Source organism: Oncorhynchus mykiss, chromosome 2 (genome assembly GCF_057628025.1).
Source record: "Oncorhynchus mykiss isolate SJ-2025 chromosome 2, ASM5762802v1, whole genome shotgun sequence".
Lineage (NCBI taxonomy): Eukaryota > Metazoa > Chordata > Actinopteri > Salmoniformes > Salmonidae > Oncorhynchus > Oncorhynchus mykiss.
In genome coordinates this window covers 84,289,758-84,309,492 of record NC_143023.1, presented here as the reverse complement: position 1 = coordinate 84,309,492, position 19,735 = coordinate 84,289,758, and the positions used below count along the sequence as shown (strand labels likewise).

The following is a 19,735-nucleotide window of genomic DNA, read 5'->3' as shown; positions in this document are numbered from 1 at the left end:
CTGGACTCTGATCTGGTTTTGACCTTTTGCCTGTCCACTACCATTCTCTTGCCTACTCCTTTGGATTAACAAACATTTTAAGACTCCAAACATCTGCCTCCTGTGTCTGCGTTTGGGTCTTGGCTTGTGCCTTGATAGTCTCCTCATAACTTTCACTCCATCCACCATAGTTGCTGCACCGGGCTGGAATGGACAATGTGAAAAGGACATATCTGAGCCAGCACAGTTTGGTCCAGGTCGGCATGCTAGTGTTGAAAGGGGAATTATTACATTTTCTGGTTAAAATCTGCTTTTGCCCTCTGATCAAGGGCTCATGGCTGCAATAAAGAGTCTGTAAGGTAAACAAAATACTATACTAAACAAACCATGTCGACTCAATAAAGACCATAGGAATTTCATACAGTATGTATGACCGGAGAGGATCGTATCTTCACTATTTTAGCACTCATCCATCGTTCAGGTTTTACTGGCGATAGCAGAGTCATATTTCAGACACATCAAAGCAACTGGGCTATTTAATTTGACATCATCCTCCATGCCAGTGTACACAGAGTGAGCTGGCGGTGTTTTGTCTACTGTGACTGGAGAAGAAGCCAGCTGCCAGTCCTCTGCTGGTACTTTGGTTGTTGTTGGCTGAGAAAGCTCACTTTGTGTTGAGCAGCATTTCAATAAGATATTGGCACCAACCTGACTGTGGTTATTGAAAACGGTCTCATTTCATAGCATGTCCAAGCAGAGTGGGGGAGAGCCGAAAAAGACTCATGCTCAGGTGAAAGTGCTACTCGTCTAACATTATAGTTTGTTCATGTGTGTAAGGGTCAGTGTGTGATCAACCTTGCAACATCAACAGTATAACCTCAGAGATTACAATGTTGGCTCTCAGCCTGTAGCAGGGATTCATTCAGTGAAGATCAGGTAGCCAGACAGTGACCTGAAAGAAAGGTCCTGATCTGCTCTCCTAGAGGAAACCAACCTGCACACATACCACAGCACATCAACTACTCAATGACATCACATACTGCTGTTCGCACACCTGACAAAATTTGAGAGCTTGGGACTGTCACGACTCCGACCGAAGGTGGCTCCCCTTCCCGTTCGGGTGGCGCTCGGCGGTCGTCGTCGCCGGCCTACTAGCTGCCACTGATTCTTTTCTCCCCCTCCTTATGTGTTTATTGAGTACACCTGTTTTGAGTTGGTTATAATTAGTGAGGCTTTATTAGTCAGCCGGCCCGCCTGGTTCTTTGTGCGGGATTGATTGTTGTAACCCTGGTGTTTGCATTAGATGTCCATGTTCGTGTATTTAGTGCTAGACTGTTTTTGTTTCCCTGTGTCTGGGGCATTTGGTTTGAGCACCCGTAAGTGGGGGGACCGTAGTTCACTGTGTGTGCATTAAAAAAAGCACTTTATTGAACTCTGCTTTCCTGCGCCTGGTTTCACCCTCACGACCCTCACGACCCAGGACCTTACAGGGACTATACATTTTTTATCAAAATTTAGTTGTTGACATGGCCTTGTTCTGTTCAATGTTTACCTATATAGTACTCTAAATACCCCCAATTTATGTTAAGTTCAAAAGAATACAAGATGAAAAATTCCTGACACCATTCAAACCAATAAGGGTTTGGAACTTCAAAGCCAATCATCTCAGAATCATCTTTTTGCAGATAGAACCTCTCGAGATGCTGATTTGCACATCGATGTCAATGAATCTGCAGGTCTTGATGTCTCTTCTTGCTTGATGAACATTTCAAAAGTAGGCCTCTTTCCTAACCCCATGACATCTCCAGCTAGAGAAAGACCATCATCATGTCAAATGAATTACTGTTCATCTCTCTCGCCGCTCTCCCTCTCAAGGGCAATATAACTGGATAAAAATGAAAGAAAGAAAGAAAGAACATTAGAGGCTAGACTCACAGCAATACATAGAAAACCCCAAACTGTGTAGGGCAGGCTCTCTGGGTTTCAGTGGCTTCCTGTTCCTCAGACAAAGGATGGTAGTTCTGGAATGATTAATAGTCTTTGGTTGGAGCCTGTCCACACACAACCAGCACAGAGTAATGGAAGGTTACAGCTATGCAGTGTGGCCTTGCCTGACAAAACATTATACTCATCGAAATGAATGTAGGCTATAACTAAAGCATAGTCCATGCTGGCACAGGCAGTTAAGCCACATACTCAAAAGTCAACAAGCCTGTCAACAAGCAAAGGCAGATTATTACAGGTAGGGCTGTAGTTTTACAATGTTGAACACTTGTTAAACATTGCTCCTCCTCTAAACAACAGGCCTGGATGGGATATCCTGTCAATAATACAGCAATATACATACATCAGTAATGCTTTAATATTCTGTTTCCTAACAGTGTGATTGGATCATCATACAAATCAAGTGTGTGAACATCAGCAGATTTAATATTCAAAGCAATATTAAGTCTGCAATAGCCATAGCTAGTTTATATTTATGAATGTGAGATTTAAATCATCAATTGTGGCCTGGGAAGAAACATTTGGCCCGGGTTGTGTTTTCACAGCTGATGTCTAGGATCAATGTCTGAAGTAAGGGGCAGCTGCCTGCTGGACAAATGGCCCTGGGCTCTTATCAATGACAGCTATTCACTCACGCCGACCTCATCACGAGGGGAGAACTGCTGAGAACTGCCTCCCCCTCAGCACGGTCACAGAGCTGCACAATATCACACTGTGCCCCACTGATACACTACTGGTCAGCAGAGAGAGAGAGAGGATGGGGAGGGGAAGAATGAGAGAATGGGCTGGGGGGGGGGGGGGGTGGAGAGAGGGGGTGAGGGGGAGGGAGAGGCTTCAATGTTAATTGAATTGAATTGAGAGATATTGAGAGAGGGAGAGAAAGAGAGAAACCAAACTTTGATAAATACCAGTGTGCCATTACAGCAGCAAGATTTGTGACCTGTTGCCCCAAGAAAAGGGCAACCAGTGAAGAACAAATAGCATTCATTGTAAATACAAACCATATTTATGTTTATTTTCCCTTTTGTACATAACTAATTTGCACATTGTTACAACACTGTATATAGACATAATATGACATTTGAAATGTCTTTATTCTTTTGGAACTTCTGTGAGTGTAATGTTTACTGTTAATTTGTATTGTTTATTTCACTTGAGTTAATTATCAACTTAACTTGCTTTGCCATTGTTAACATACAGTTGAAGTTGGAAGTTTGCATACACCTTAGCGAAATACATTTAAACTCAGTTTTTCACAATTCCTGACATTTAATCCTAGTAAAAATTCCCTGTCTTAGGTCAGTTAGGATCTCCACTTTATTTTAAGAATGTTAAATGTCAGAATTTTGTTGTCCCCATGTGCAGTTGCAAACCGTAGACTGGCTTTTTTTATGGCGGTTTTGGAGCAGTGGCTTCTTCCTTGCTGAGTGGCCTTTGAGGTTATGTCGATATAGGACTCGTTTTACTGTGGATATAGATACTTTTGTACCTGTTTCCTCCAGCATCTTCACAATGTCCTTTGCTGTTGTTCTGGATTTGCACTTTTAGCACCAAAGTACGTTAATCTCTAGGAGACAGCACACGTCTCCTTCCTGAGCGGTATGACGGCTGCGTGGTCCCATGGTGTTTATACTTGTGTACTATTGTTTATACAGATGAACGTGGTACTTCCAGGCATTTGGAAATTGCTCCCAAAGATGAACAAAACTTGTGGAGGTCTACAGTTTGTTTTCTGAGGTCTTTACTGATTTCTTTTGATTTTCCCATGATGTCAATCAAAGTGGCACTGAGTTGGAAGGTAGGCCTTGAAATACATCCACAGGTACACCTCTAATTTACTCAAATTATGTCAATTAGCCTATCAGAAGCTTCTAAAGCAATGACATCATTTTCTGGAATTTCCAAGCTGTTTAAAAGGCACAGTCAACTTAGTGTATGTACATTTCTGACCCAATGGAATTGTGATACAGTGAATTATAAGTGAAATAATCTGTCTGTAAACAATTGTTGTAAAAATGACTTGTGTCATGCACAAAGTAGATGTCCTAACCGACTTGCCAAAACTATAGTTTGTTAACAAGTAATTTGTGGAGTGGTTGAAAAACAAGTTTTAATGACTCCAACCTAAGTGTATGTAAACTTCCGACTTCAACTGTATGTTTCCCATACCAATAAAGCCCTTAAATTGAAATTGAATTGAAATTGAATTGAAAGAAAGAGAGCTGGGTGGTAATGATACAGCCCCACACGACTCTACAGTACACTACACACTGCAGAACATAACCACACACCCACACACTGTAGAACACAACCACACACACTTCAGGGATGGCTGGAAATGACATCTTACCCACGAGAGAGAGAGAGAGAGAGAGAGAGAGAGAGGCTATGCGGTAGACCAGAAGGACTAATGACAACAAGCAACATCTTGTGCAGTTTTTCCTCAGGGTTGTTTGAGAGAGATGACACTGCATTCACTTAAAGGCCTATGACACAGGTATAAACATGGCACGAGGGCTGACATTGGGTTATGTATTACGCATCTGGTACAGAACATTGTCTATAGGAATATAGCAGCAGTGTAGTGTTCTCTGTACAACATTAGCCTTGGAGAAGAACACCAGAGAAATGTATGTTATGTTATGCAAACAGAGTCAGTGGTGAAGGTCCATGCTTTGCTTCCGTCCACCTCTCTCTCTCTCTCTCTCTCTCTGTCTCTCTCTCTCTCTGTCTCTCCTATCTCCTCTCTCTCTCTCTCTCTCTCTCTCTCTCTCTCTCTCTCCCCCATCTCCTCACTCCTATCTCTCTCTCTCTCTCCTATCTCCTCTCTCCTCTCTCTCCCTCTCCCTCTCTCTCTCTCTCTCTCTCTCATGGGTAAGATGTAATTTCCAGCCATCCCTGAAGTGTGTGTGGTTGGGTTCTATAGTGTGTGTGTGTGTGGTTATGTTCTGCAGTGTGTAGTGTACTGTAGATTCTTGCGGGGCTGTATCATTACCACCCAGCTCCAAACACAGCCTTTAGTAACGGCTCCACCCACGGCACTCCTGAACGCTCCCAGAATGCACATCACGTCGGCCATAAAAATGAGAAATATGACCCAATAACAGAGTAGAGATAACCTGCGTAGCTGGCCAGGGTTAGGATGAGGAAGGGAGGGAGGGAGTGAAAGAGGGGAAGGATATGTAACTCATGTGTAGCTCTGACAATAGCAGACAATATCACTGCAGGATGAGGAGAGCTATGAGGGCAGAGGAGAAGAGAAGAAGGGAGGAGGAGAAAAGAAAGGATGAGGGGAAGAGAAGAAGAGGAGACGGGAGGCCTCTAAACTGAATAGCTGTGGCATCAGAGGGCTCAATCTGGTGTTTGGGCAAACGCAACCACATAGGTATTTGATGTACGGAGCACCCTGTCACGCTCTACCTAGTCAGTTCTAAATCTCTGGTATTTAGTCAAATTGTGGTATTTATTATTTAAAAATGTTACTGCCTTTTTCTCCCCAATTTCGATTTGATCTCATAATGCGAGCTCCGAAACATGACCGGCCAAACCGTGCTTTTTAACACCCGCCTGCTTAACCATGAAGCCAGCCGCACAAACATGTCGGAGGAAACACTGTTCACCTGACGACCGAAGTCAGCCTGCAGGCGCCCGGCCCGCAACAAGGAGATGCTAGGTTGCGATGAGCCAACTAAAGCCCCACCAGCCAAACCCTCCCCTAACCCAGACAGCGCTGGGCCAAACCCTCCCCTAACCCAGACAGCGCTGGGCCAATTGTGCACCGCCATATGAGACTCCCGATCACGGTCGGTTGTGACACAGCCCGGGATCGATGCAGTGCCTTAGACCGCTGCGCCACTCGGGAGGCCCAAAATGGTGGTATTCAAATCATACACAATACTGCTTCAACTAAGTGGCTGAAGCAGGGTATTGCCAGTGAAAGTAATGGATAGATATTGCATTGGGAGAATTGGGCTGGTGGTGCTGCTGCTGTGGTGTCTCTCACTAGCTGCTCGCGTTGATTTATATCAAGCAGGCAACATCTTTGATGATACAGTAAATCAACATGATCTCATGGGAATATGTCAAAATAGTTACATTTAACCATTGAAATGTATCACCCAAGCAGTAAACAGAGGGGGCGAGGAGCATGTCCTGCAGTACAGTAACAACAAGTCTGGACAGACATGGCATTGCATGAACAATATATTCCAGAGATCGTCATCATTACACCACACGCATTCATTAGTGTTATTCCACAACAATGACTCTGTTTCAAAACCATTTGCCACATCAAGAACAACACACAGTCATAACTACGCACAACAAGCACACACGCAGAGCCAGACTCACACACCCTCCCACCAACACACAAAAGCACACATGCTCACGCAGCAACATACACGCACCTACACACGCCTAAACAGACACACACACACACACACACACACACACACACACACACACACACACACACACACACACACACACACACACACACACACACACACACCATGGTTACAAAAGCATGGCGCATCAAGACACCTACCCAGTCTCTGTTAAGCAACTGTCATCTCTGTCGCATCTATTAATAAATGTTCTCTTTCAGAGCTGACAACATGCAGCAGCACACTCTATACAGTAACACACAACCAGCTACATATCACATTGGCAGTCACAGAGGAATGACACATAGACTTACAGTGCTGGATCCTGTGCTTTGGCTCAGTGAAGAGACCCTCTTACCTCTGTATTACTGTTTGACTGGGATGGCTGCCAGACAAGTCCCTCACTCACACTCCTCCACCTACTCCTGTAGGAAGAACAGCATTACACACAGAGATCTGCAGTGCTGCTTGAGCTGTGAAAGTATGCCTCTCTCTTTCTTTCTCTCTCTTTCTCTCTCTCTCTCTCTCTGCTTTCTCCAAGGTCAGGAGAAATATCCGTCAAGCTGAGGCGTGGCTCCTCCTACAACGGAGCAGTCAGTAACCCTGTCAGCTCTAGCGAGCTCTCCTTTTCCTTCCCCACCACCACTCAGCACTATGGCAGTAATTAGCCCATCATGATCCAGATAGACCCTGCCTTCTCTCAACTTCTTCTCATGTCTGCCACGGCCACCTCACAGACAGACAGAACAGATTAACACAGGGATCCAGGCCCCTCCAGGACAGACAGACAGTATTACTACAGGGTCCAGGCCCCTCCAGGATAGACAGGATTACTACAGGGTCCAGGCCCCTCCAGGATAGACAGGATTACTACAGGGTCCAGGCCCCTCCAGGACAGACAGACAGGATTACTACAGGGTCCAGGCCCCTCCAGGACAGACAGGATTACTACAGGGGTCCATGCCACTACAGCACAGACAGACAGGATTACTACAGGGTCCAGGCCCCTCCAGGACAGACAGACAGGATTACTACAGGGTCCCGGCCCCTCCAGTATAGACAGGATTACTACAGGGTCCAGGCCACTCCAGGATAGACAGGATTACTACAGGGTCCAGGCCCCTCCAGGACAGACAGACAGGATTACTACAGGGTCCAGGCCCCTCCATGACAGACAGGATTACTACAGGAGTCCATGCCACTTCAGGACAGACAGACAGGATTACTACAGGGGTCCATGCCACTACAGGACAGACAGACAGGATTACTACAGGGTCCAGGCCCCTCCAGGACAGACAGACAGGATTACTACAGGGTCCAGGCACCTCCAGGATAGACAGGATTACTACAGGGTCCAGGCCCCTCCAGGACAGACAGGATTACTACAGAGGTCCAGGCCCCTCCAGGACAGACAGACAGGATTACTACAGAGGTCCAGGCCCCTCCAGGACAGACATGATTACTACAGAGTTCCAGGCCCCTCCAGGACAGACAGACAGGATTACTACAGAGGTCCAGGCCCCTCTAGGACAGACAGACAGGATTACTACAGGGTCCGGCCCCCTTCAGGACAGACAGACAGGATTACTACAGAGTTCCAGGCTCCTCCAGGACAGACAGACAGGATTACTACAGAGGTCCAGGCCCCTCCAGGACAGACATGATTACTACAGAGTTCCAGGCCCCTCCAGGACAGACAGACAGGATTACTACAGGGTCCAGCCCCCTTCAGGACAGACAGGATTACTACAGAGTTCCAGGCCCCTACAGGACACCGAGCAGAAGCAGCATGAGGACAGGGCTGGGCTAAGGAGGGTGTAGTACTATGATGAGAACAAGATCAGAGATCAAATCAAAATTAAAGTGTTTTGGTCCTGTACACGGATTAGAAGATATTACAGCAGGTGCATTGAAATGCTTGTGTTTGTAGCTCCTACAGTTCAGTAATACTATGTCAATACAACACTAATATGTAAATAATCCAGAAAGTCCAAAACAAGAAAGAAATGCATCCCCTATACAGTAAACATGTATCCAAAATGAAGTAGTTTTGATGGTATACAGTATACAAATTTCATACTGTAATATACAGTATGCAATTTACGTGGCAGACACATATCCAAAGTGACAACAGTCCACACATTTTGGTATGTGACCCCAGTGGGAATCAAACCCACAACTCTGGTGGTGCCATGCTCTTATGAACTGAGCCACATACAGGACCCCTATAATAGATACGGACAACACAATACCGTAAAATACAATACATTATTTCAATAGTTGCATTGTTTGCATTGTTTTTTAGTTGTATTGTTTGTAGTTGTGTTGTTTGTATTGTTTTTTTAGTTGTATTTTTTGTATTGTTTTTTAGTTGTGTTGTTTGTATTTTTTTAGTGCTATTGTTTGTATTTAGTTGTATTGTTTGTATTGTTTTTTAGTTTTATTGTTTGTATTTAGTTGTATTGTTTGTATTTAGTTGTATTGTTTGTATTTAGTTGTATTGTTTGTATTTAGTTGTATTGTTTGTATTGTTTTTTAGTTGTATTGTTTGTATTTAGTTGTATTGTTTGTATTTAGTTGTATTGTTTGTATTGTTTTTTAGTTTTATTGTTTGTATTTAGTTGTATTGTTTTTATTTAGTTGTATTGTTTTTTAGTAGTATTGTTTGTATTTAGTTGTATTGTTTTTTAGTTTTATTGTTTGTATTTAGTTGTATTGTTTTTATTTAGTTGTATTGTTTTTTAGTAGTATTGTTTGTATTTAGTTGTATTGTTTGTATTGTTTTTTAGTTGTATTGTTTGTATTTAGTTGTATTGTTTGTATTGTTTTTTAGTTGTATTGTTTGTATTTAGTTGTATTGTTTGTATTGTTTTTTAGTTGTATTGTTTGTACTGTTTTTTAGTTGTATTGTTTGTATTTAGTTGTATTGTTTGTATTGTTTTTAGTTGTATTGTTTGTATTTAGTTGTATTGTTTGTATTGTTTTTAGTTGTATTGTTTTGTATTGTTTTTTGGTTGTATTGTTTTGTATTGTTTTTTAGTTGTATTGTTTGTACTGTTTTTTAGTTGTATTGTTTTGTATTGTTTTTTAGTTGTATTGTTTTGTATTGTTTTTTAGTTGTATTGTTTTGTATTGTTTTTTAGTTGTATTGTTTTGTATTGTTTTTTAGTTGTATTGTTTTGTATTGTTTTTTAGTAGTATTGTTTGTATTTAGTTGTATTGTTTGTATTGTTTTTTAGTTGTATTGTTTGTACTGTTTTTTAGTTGTATTGTTTGTATTGTTTTTCAGTTGTATTGTTTGTACTGTTTTTTAGTTGTATTGTTTGTATTGTTTTTTAGTTGTATTGTTTGTACTGTTTTTTAGTTGTATTGTTTGTATTTAGTTGTATTGTTTGTATTGTTTTTTAGTTGTATTGTTTGTACTGTTTTTTAGTTGTATTGTTTGTATTGTTTTTTAGTTGTATTGTTTTGTATTGTTTTTTAGTTGTATTGTTTTGTATTGTTTTTTAGTAGTATTGTTTGTATTTAGTTGTATTGTTTGTATTGTTTTTTAGTTGTATTGTTTGTACTGTTTTTTAGTTGTATTGTTTGTATTTAGTTGTATTGTTTGTATTGTTTTTTAGTTGTATTGTTTGTACTGTTTTTTAGTTGTATTGTTTGTATTTAGTTGTATTGTTTTGTATTGTTTTTTAGTTGTATTGTTTTGTATTGTTTTTTAGTTGTATTGTTTGTATTTAGTTGTATTGTTTTGTATTGTTTTTTAGTTGTATTGTTTTGTATTGTTTTTTAGTTGTATTGTTTGTATTGTTTTTTAGTAGTATTGTTTGTATTTAGTTGTATTGTTTGTATTGTTTTTTAGTAGTATTGTTTGTATTTAGTTGTATTGTTTGTATTGTTTTTTAGTAGTATTGTTTGTATTTAGTTGTATTGTTTGTATTGTTTTTTAGTTGTATTGTTTGTATTTAGTTGTATTGTTTGTATTTAGTTGTATTGTTTGTACTGTTTTTTAGTTGTATTGTTTGTATTTAGTTGTATTGTTTGTACTGTTTTTTAGTTGTATTGTTTTGTATTGTTTTTTAGTAGTATTGTTTGTATTTAGTTGTATTGTTTGTATTGTTTTTTAGTTGTATTGTTTGTATTTAGTTGTATTGTTTGTATTGTTTTTTAGTAGTATTGTTTGTATTTAGTTGTATTGTTTGTATTGTTTTTTAGTTGTATTGTTTGTATTTAGTTGTATTGTTTGTATTTAGTTGTATTGTTTGTACTGTTTTTTAGTTGTATTGTTTGTATTTAGTTGTATTGTTTGTACTGTTTTTTAGTTGTATTGTTTTGTATTGTTTTTTAGTTGTATTGTTTGTATTTAGTTGTATTGTTTGTACTGTTTTTTAGTTGTATTGTTTGTATTTAGTTGTATTGTTTGTACTGTTTTTTAGTTGTATTGTTTGTACTGTTTTTTAGTTGTATTGTTTGTATTTAGTTGTATTGTTTGTACTGTTTTTTAGTTGTATTGTTTTGTATTGTTTTTTAGTTGTATTGTTTGTATTGTTTTTTAGTTGTATTGTTTGTATTGTTTTTTAGTTGTATTGTTTTGTATTGTTTTTTAGTTGTATTGTTTTGTACTGTTTTTTAGTTGTATTGTTTGTATTGTTTTTTAGTTGTATTGTTTGTATTTAGTTGTATTGTTTTGTATTGTTTTTTAGTTGTATTGTTTGTATTGTTTTTTAGTTGTATTGTTTTGTATTGTTTTTTAGTTGTATTGTTTTGTATTGTTTTTTAGTTGTATTGTTTTGTATTGTTTTTTAGTTGTATTGTTTTTTAGTTGTATTGTTTTTTAGTTGTATTGTTTTGTATTGTTTTTTAGTTGTATTGTTTTGTATTGTTTTTTAGTTGTATTGTTTTTTAGTTGTATTGTTTTGTATTGTTTTTTAGTTGTATTGTTTTGTATTGTTTTTTGGTTGTATTGTTTGTATCGTTGTACAGTATGTTACATTTGTGTGACTATCCTTGTCTATCAATGTATCAGTGTTTTGTTACTTGTCACATTTTGTGTGTTTTGTGGTCTCCAGGAGTAGCTGCTGCTTCTGCAGAAGCTAATGTGGATCCAAATAGACAAATAAGTACAATACAGGTGGAAGATGTATAATTCCTATCCCCATGAGCGTACCACCCTCCTTCGGCCATGGATGGAGCATGCAATGATTTAAATAGACCTACACTAAGTCTACAAATCATTATGAACACCTGCTCTTTCCATAACATAGACTGACCAGGTGAAAGCTATGATCGCTTATTGATGTCACTTGTTAAATCCACTTCAATCAGTGTAGACGATGGGGAGGAGACAGATTAAAGAAAGATTTTTAAATCTTGAGACAATTGAGACATGGATTGTGTATGCGTGCCTTTCAGATGGTGAATGGGCAAGACATAATATTGAAGTGCCTGTGAATGGGGTGTGGCAGTAGGTGCCAGGCACACCGGTTTGTGTCAAGAACTGCAAGACTGCTGTGTTTTTCACAAACAACAGTTTCCCGTGTGTATAAAGAATGGTCCTCCACCCAAAGGACATCCAGTCAATTTGACACAACTGTGGGAAGCATTGGAGTCAATATGGGCCAGCATCCCAGCATCCATGTGGAACGCTTCCGACACCTTGTAGAGTCCATGCCCCGACAAATTGAGGCTGTTCTGAGGGCAAAGGGGAGGGGTTGCAACTCAATATTAGGAAGGCGTTCTTAATGTTTTAAACACTCAGTCACTGTATGTCAGGCTTGGATTCGCCATGCCAAAAGATTTTCCCCAATATGCATAAAAAATGAGGATATTTAGAGCGATGCCGATGAGAACCTATGGCCGAATGCTCAAGACAGGCTTGATACAAACTAGTGCCTACTAAACATTGTGAAATATGTCTTCAAAGATCACACCTTTGATCACACATGGGATGAAAATGATGGAAATATGATATTCAGTCAATTGTAATGGGTAGTGTATTGTCTGGTGTGAAAACACTGTACTGTAGCACACTACATTCACAGGGCAATTTTGAAACATGTATCTTCACATTCCTTTACTATTGTATTCCCTCAAGGGAATGTTATATCATACATCACAGACTGGTAGTCAATACCATTGACACCTGTCATCCAAATCAGTCATCAATCCCCATTCACCCCTCCCTCCGTACTACCATGCTAAAGCACCTGAGCCGACTTTGTTGTAAGTGCAGCTTGTGCAACATAGGAGCACATTAGCTACGGTCAATGCTACTAACCCTGTGAATGACATGGTAAACACAGTATGAGGCTGGGAGCTCTAGGGGGTCTGTGTCCTAGCAACCACACATCAAAAAGGCAACAATGTAAAGGTACTGGAAACCAACAGTAGCCTACATTATGATAGGCTTGGGTTGTCTTAGTAGTGAGTGGAGTGGATTTCCATTGGTAACAATGCGTACAGTTTTAGGTTTTGATACTGTACCTTTGCTGATTCCACATCTCTTATGAGCAGTTATGCACCTACACTGTTTATCACTACAAATGACATTGATGCCTGGAGGCTACAGATGCACATTCATCCATTCATGCTTAACACATTCTCCTCACTCCCTCATTGTTGCCAGGGTCTAAAATGTTTAAAGGGAGAACATTTCGTACATTCTCAAGTATCTGTGTTAGGCTAAATGATGCCACACACACACAGCTACACCAGTGGAGGCTGCTGAGGGGAGGACAGCTCATAATAATGTCCGGAACGGAGCAAATGTAATGGCATCAAACACCTGGAAACCATGTTTTTGATGTATTTGATACCATTCTACTGATTCTGCTTCAGTCATTACCACAAGCCCGTTCTGCCCAATAAAGGTGCCACCAACCTCCTGTGAACTACATATTTACTCAAACACACACTCACCCCTCTTACAAGAGTGATGACCTCACTTTCAACAGAGGAGAGTTCTCTTTGTTTAGAAGTGAATGAAGCTCACCACATGGTATTTTGTAATGAGATGGCACCACCGTGCGGTTGCATCTGGTACTTAACGTATTCAGACATCACTGCATTACTGTAGCAGCCTATGAAAACAAATGGACCTCCCTGGATGAAACAGCACTGCTAAGATAACTGTATTAAGAAATAAACTGCATATACAGAGAAATTGTGTGCTCTGCAAAATACATAATTATCATTTTACAAAATACTTTCAGGGGAAAATTAGAATCATAAGCAGATGTTATGTGAGAATGAAATATGTTTTGCTTCTTAATCAGTTGCATGTTTTACTCATGGCGATAGAATACCACAGTATTAAATAACTTAGGACACATGCAACTTGGGTTTCATTGGTTTTTAAAAGCGTTTCTTTTGGAACAGCATGCACAACACAAATGGAAAACAAACCACACACAGCCTTACACTAATGTTCAAAAGTTTGGGGTCAATTAGAAATTTCCTTTTTTAAAGAAAAGCACATTTTTTTCGACCATTAAAATAACATAAAATTGATCAGAAATACAGTGTAGACATTGTTAATGTTGTAAATGACTATTGTAGCTGGAAACGTCAGATTTTAAAATGGAATATCTACATAGGAGTACAGAGGCCCATTTTCAGCAACCATCACTCCTGTGTTCCAGTGGCACGTTGTGTTAGCTAATCCAAGTTTATCCTTTTAAAAGGCTAAATGATCATTAGAAAAACCTTTTGCAATTATGTTAGCACAGCTGAAAGCTGTTGTGCTGATTAAAAAAGCAATAAAACTGGCCTTCTTTAGACTAGTTGAGTATCTGGAGCTTCAGCATTTGTGGCTTTGATTACAGGCTCTAAATGGCCAGAAACAAAGAACTTTCTTCTGAAACTCATCAGTCTATTCTTGTTCTGAGAAATGAAGGCTATTCCATGTGAGAAATTGCCAAGATACTGAAGATCTCATACAACGCTGTGTACTACACCCTTCACAGAACAGCGCAAACTGGCTCTAATCAGAATAGAAAGAGGAGTGGGAGGCCCCGGTGCACAAATGAGCAAGAGAACAAGTACATTTGTGTCTAGTTAGAGAAACAGATGCCTCACAAATCCTAAACTGGCAGCTTCATTAAATGGTACCCGCAAAACACCAGTCTCAACGTCAACAGTGAAGAGGCGACTCCGGGATGCTGGCCTTCGAGGCAGAGTTCCTCTGTCCAGTGTATGTGTTCTTTTGCCCATCTCAATCTTTTATTGGCCAGTCTGAGATATGGCTTTTTCTTTGCAACTCTGCCTTTTAAAAGGATAAACTTGGATCAGCTAACACAACGTGCCATTGGAACACAGACGTGATGGTTGCTGATAATGGGCCTCTGTACTCCTATGTAGATACTCCATAACAAAAAATAGTCGTTTCCAGCTACAATAGTAATTTACAACATTAACCATGTCTACACTGTATTTCTGAAAAATGTGCTTTTCTTTCAAAAACAAGGACATTTCTAAGTGACCCCAAACTTTTGAACTGTAGTGTACATGCATGAAACATGCAACTCAACAAGTCAAACACATTAAACATGGTTGGTCCAGCCAACACAAAGTATGATCTTCACAATAAAACAAGACAACAGTCAAACACATTAAACATGGTTGGTCCAGCCAACACAAAGTATGATCTTCACAATAAAACAAGACAACAGTCAAAAACAAAGGGAAAACATCTCTCACTAAATCTGAGTGATGTGCATGGGAGTTGCAGAACCAGCAGGTGGAGGCATACAGTACATTGTACATTGTTGTCATTTAACAGACACTCTTTTCCAGTACAGTATGGTACAGCACAGTGTTGTGAATGAAGCCAATCAGACCAACTAGGAGTGAAATCACTACAGGTAACTCAGTTTACAATCTAAATCTTAGACTACATCCAGAAACAGTGTTGAATATTAGATGGTGCTAAACCACACACTTTAGCACCAACTGTTAAGACCTATAGAACCCTTGTTGAGAGAAAATCATTTAACTTAATATTGAGACTACTATGATCCAAAACAGTCAGTGGTTGTTGGAGTGAACAGAGCCTGGTTAAGACTCTCGAACAGACAGACAGGCAAGTAGAATAAGACAGGATGGGGGACATAAGTATGAGAGAACCAAAGGGAGGGGGATCCATAAGGTACATGTTGGTCATGAGGAGCCAAAGTAGTGTGTGTCTGGTGTACAGTACTGTAGCCGGTGCAGGTAGCCTAGTGGTTAAGAGTGTTAGGCCAGTAACCACAAGGCCACTAGTTCAAATCCCTGAGCTGACTAGGAGAAAATCTGTTGATGTTCCCTTTTGCAAGGCACTTAACCCTAATTGCTCCTGTAAGTTGCTTTGGATAAGAGTGTTGTGGAGTGAAACTGGGATATACAGTATTTGGGACAATGTTCAACACTGATATAGTATTAATTCATCCAAGTCAGTGAATAAATGTAGTTTAACCCTACAACTAAAATCAATAATTTCTCTTTTATTTTATTGAAATGAAATATCACTTCAATGCCCACAGCAAAGCAATGTGTGTGGAGTTTGTTGAAAATGTTACTGAACAAAATGTAAAAAGAATATTGAACAAAGACAAATGGAGGTAATAAAACACGAGGCAAGTCCATTCAAGAATAAAAATAACATAATATAAACAAAACATCTCAAGTTGACAGATTGACTGAGCAGTAAACTGTGAACAATTAAAACACAGTACATGTAGCTGAACATTTCAATACTGCGTGGAAAAAGGAGGAAATAGATGAAGAATACCCTGGAGATTGAACGAGTGTGAGCACTGACCCTGCTTCTCAGCTGAGAAAATACTGCATTTCCTTCAGCAATTCAATGCATAATTGACTTGACCTATGAATCTTTCAATTACATTTCAGTTGGTGTGACTTGAAGGATATTCACTGAGAAAAGCCAAGTGCAACCCAGTAGTTTGCATACAGTGAATTAAATAGATCAGATTGCATGCCTGGATCTATTAGCTTAATAAAATTGAATAGGCGCTGCAATCTGCATGTAAAGGTACTGTCAATCACTTTGATTTGTTTGCAGGTCAGAACATTTTATAAAATGCCACAAATGAATTATTATACACAATAAATGATCTTAGTGTAATAACTATAGAAATAATGCTGTCATATAGGTTCACCATGTGTTGGAATTTAAAGTCTTAACAAGGTAGCATCCTCAACAACCTGGATATATAAGGTCAAATGTGGACATTGTGCTGAAGATGTTGACAACAAAGTCAATGTAGTTGCATTGGTAAAATAATGTGTATTACCATTTTATTTGGGAATTTTTTTCCCAGAAATGTGGTGGGTACTCTCTTCGTTCGCAGGACTTAATCCTGCTAACTGTTCCGTATGTCCAAACTGAATTTGGTAATTTGGTATGTACTCTGCGCCATCGCCTTGGAATGCCTTTGTTGTTTTATGATTTCGTTATATCCCTGTGGTTTTTACTAGATTACTTGTAGTTTGTCTGTTATGGTGTAATGACTTGGTGCTGCTCATCTTTGCCAGGACGCTCTTGAAAAAGAGATTTCAAATCTCAATGAGCCCTTCCTGGTCAAATAAATAATAATGTATGGGAGTTGCTGAAGTATAATTATTGCAGCTCTCTGTGTCTAGTGTTGTCCCCCCGAACTCTGACCGTAGCTGTATAGTAGATTGAGACAGTTGAAATGACTCACTCTGTCACAACACAAGGCATTGTGTGGCTCATGGCGTAAAACAATGTAGAACAGCTTCAACCCTCACCTGGGACAACTGGTTTCATGGAGTGTGCATATCACCCCTCAATATCATGGCAGAAAACACAAAGTGTTTAAAGAAGCACCAGAAGATGGAGGAGAAGAGCCTCTTCAAAAACAAAACCTGTCATGGTAAGAAGCATCACCGTTAAAAGGTAACATGGTATCAATGTTTGGAGCCTAAATGAAAGATGTCCTACTGATAGAGAAAGACCACTGTACTGTAAAATATTGTTAGGATGTCAAGGCAGCATGAGAGAGAATATCAAACCACATTGCTTATTAACATCATAATCACACACACAGTCTAGACTGCTGTTTAAAAAGAACAAAATCAACAACACCTCAAATTAAAAACAACTGGGCAGGGATCCGTGGTCATGGCCAACCATTCAGTTCACACCTTCTCCCTTAAACCTCTAGGGTCACTTATACTGTAGTACACTGTATGCTATAGGACAGTCTGGGTCAGAGACAGGGGTCTGGGTCAGAGAGCCAGAGCTTAGAGAACAGGTCATTCATATAATGACCCCATCTATGCTTAGGCTACTAGTGGCATATATGATGTCATCTTAGTTTGCCAATAGCCACCTTGACGCAGCCCAGGAGTACTGTCTCTCTCCTGTACAAAGGAACTTCCATGGGAAGCATTGCTAGGTTGGAGCAGGCAGGCAGGGGCAGCGGTATGACTGGTGGATGTAGCAGTAGAGGTTAATTGAGGACCAGAGGAGGCCGTCTGTCTCAGCTGTGGTAACTGGGCACGGCTTGCTGTTTCTGAGAGAGGCGCAGCAGCTCCTCCCTGATGGCCTTGATGAGGGAAGCTGAGGAGTGGTTGGGGGGAGAGGACTCCTCGGGGGGGTAGATGTCCAGGTGGGCAGAGGGCTCCCTTAGGGAACTCCTACTAGGCATCTGGAACATAGAGGAGGAGGAGTCAGGGTAGCCCAGAAGAACCTGAAGCACAAAGGGAAGGAGGGAACAAAGAAGAGGAAAAAGAGAAGAGTTAAGGAGAAAAGAGGACATATGACTACACTTATCGATATATATTAAGGGATAGTTCATGTACAGATTGACAGCTGGGAGGTAGAAGAACTAGAGTGAACTGTCATGACGTTGGCCTGGGGGTAGGTTTATGACAGTCATAAATACCTCTTCCTCCCCTTTTCCTCTCTCTACCCTACTGATGTGAAATTTGAAAATCCCTTGGTTAACATAGAGATTCTGGGAACATCAGAACGTGGGGGGAAATTAACTATATTCTTGTAATCCGACCAATTGAACATATGCGGTAGTACTTAATGAATATGATGTCAGTTCGGTTGTCATCTGAGACATTCTCATCAATCATAAGATGACATAAACTCTACAGTGGAAGGTCTGCACATTGTTTTTATCGGATTCACATGGAATTGTTGTTCAATTTAAATGTTTGAATATAAAATTATTGGTGAAGAGATGAAATGTAATTTTAGCTTCCAATTTAGAGATTTGGGTTTTCATAAGGTTAGGGCTCTGCTCAATCAGTAGCTCGCCCCTGTGAAGGGACATAGGTTATAAAACGTTTCAAACACGCCCTCCTCTCCCTTCCTATATAAAGCCTTGACGACAATATAACCTCCTGTTCCAAGTACGTGAGGTCTACAGCCTCTGCGTTAAAAGGACTAACATGTCAACTACAGAACTAAGGCAACCTCAGCGTGAGCTTTGGTTGTGAATGGTATGAACTTTGAACTCTTATTCACTACAGAAGTGATACCTCCTAGCCGTTGAGTTAGCAACAGCAGCTGCAAACGCGGGCTAGGAAAGAACAGACAGAGTATCCCATCTACCACACAACGACGTTACTACAACGTATCATATTGACCACCAGAGACATTCTTGAAAGGACAAAGGACTCGGTTTGGCAACACGGCCTTCCATCTACCACCAACCTACCGAAGTGCAGCTCAGAGTAAATATTTAATTAATTTAAAAGTAATTTAGAATGCATAAGATGCTGTATTTACGATAGCACAGCTTCTTCCCTTTGTCCCTCAGTCTTCGCGCTCCTTCACTCAAACCCAGCCCCTTTTCTTTTGTGTAACCAGCTGTCATATCTGTTCCGCCCGCCAGGGACGTTTTCCTTTATGACGTAATTTGTAATCAAGGTATGATTCATTCTTTGTATATGTAATTCTGTGTGATTAGTTAGGTATTTAGTAAATAAATAATTAAACCCAATTTTGTATTGCTGATTCAACTTGTTAGCCAGGGTTCGTGAAGATAACCAATAATTTACAATTTTCAGATGAGACTGAATTAAGGTGAAGATTAATATTGACTGCTATTGATGTAAAATATTACTAGGTCTTTAAGAGTTTATTCGGAAGATAACAGCTCTATAAATATTATTTCGTGGTGCCCCGACTCTCTATTTAATTACATTTACATGATTAGCTCAATCAGGTAATATTAATTACAGAGAAAGGATTTTATAGAATAGCATGTCATATCACTTAATCTGGCATAGCCAAAGACAGACAGAACCAACATCCAGATCTACAGAAGTCAAACAGATATGCAGCAGCAATAGAGCATAGAACAACAAGCATGCCATTGTCCTGTATATTTAGA

The 19,735-nt window shown here is 39.9% G+C and overlaps 2 protein-coding genes across 8 annotated transcripts in view; both read right to left on the bottom strand.

Annotated features, from left to right (window-relative positions):
* Positions 1–7,007, bottom strand: part of LOC110498015 (protein-methionine sulfoxide oxidase mical3a) — a 146,324-nt gene extending 139,317 nt beyond the window's left edge. For all 4 annotated transcript variants that reach the window (XM_090210303.1, XM_090210512.1, XM_090210525.1 and 1 more), the window contains exon 1: positions 6,727–7,007. The gene's annotated coding sequence lies outside the window, so the exon portion shown is untranslated. The remainder of the gene's footprint in view (positions 1–6,726) is intronic.
* A 6,694-nt stretch (positions 7,008–13,701) lies between these two features.
* LOC110498007 (UPF0606 protein KIAA1549) overlaps positions 13,702–19,735 on the bottom strand; it is an 83,515-nt gene continuing 77,481 nt past the window's right edge. For 3 of the 4 annotated variants that reach the window (XM_036957279.2, XM_090209957.1, XM_090209949.1), the window contains exon 21: positions 13,702–18,076. In XM_036957279.2, the coding sequence (XP_036813174.2) occupies positions 17,867–18,076 (210 nt within the window). In that variant the 3' untranslated portion in view covers positions 13,702–17,866. The remainder of the gene's footprint in view (positions 18,077–19,735) is intronic. The other variant, XM_090209966.1, reaches the window with a different exon arrangement.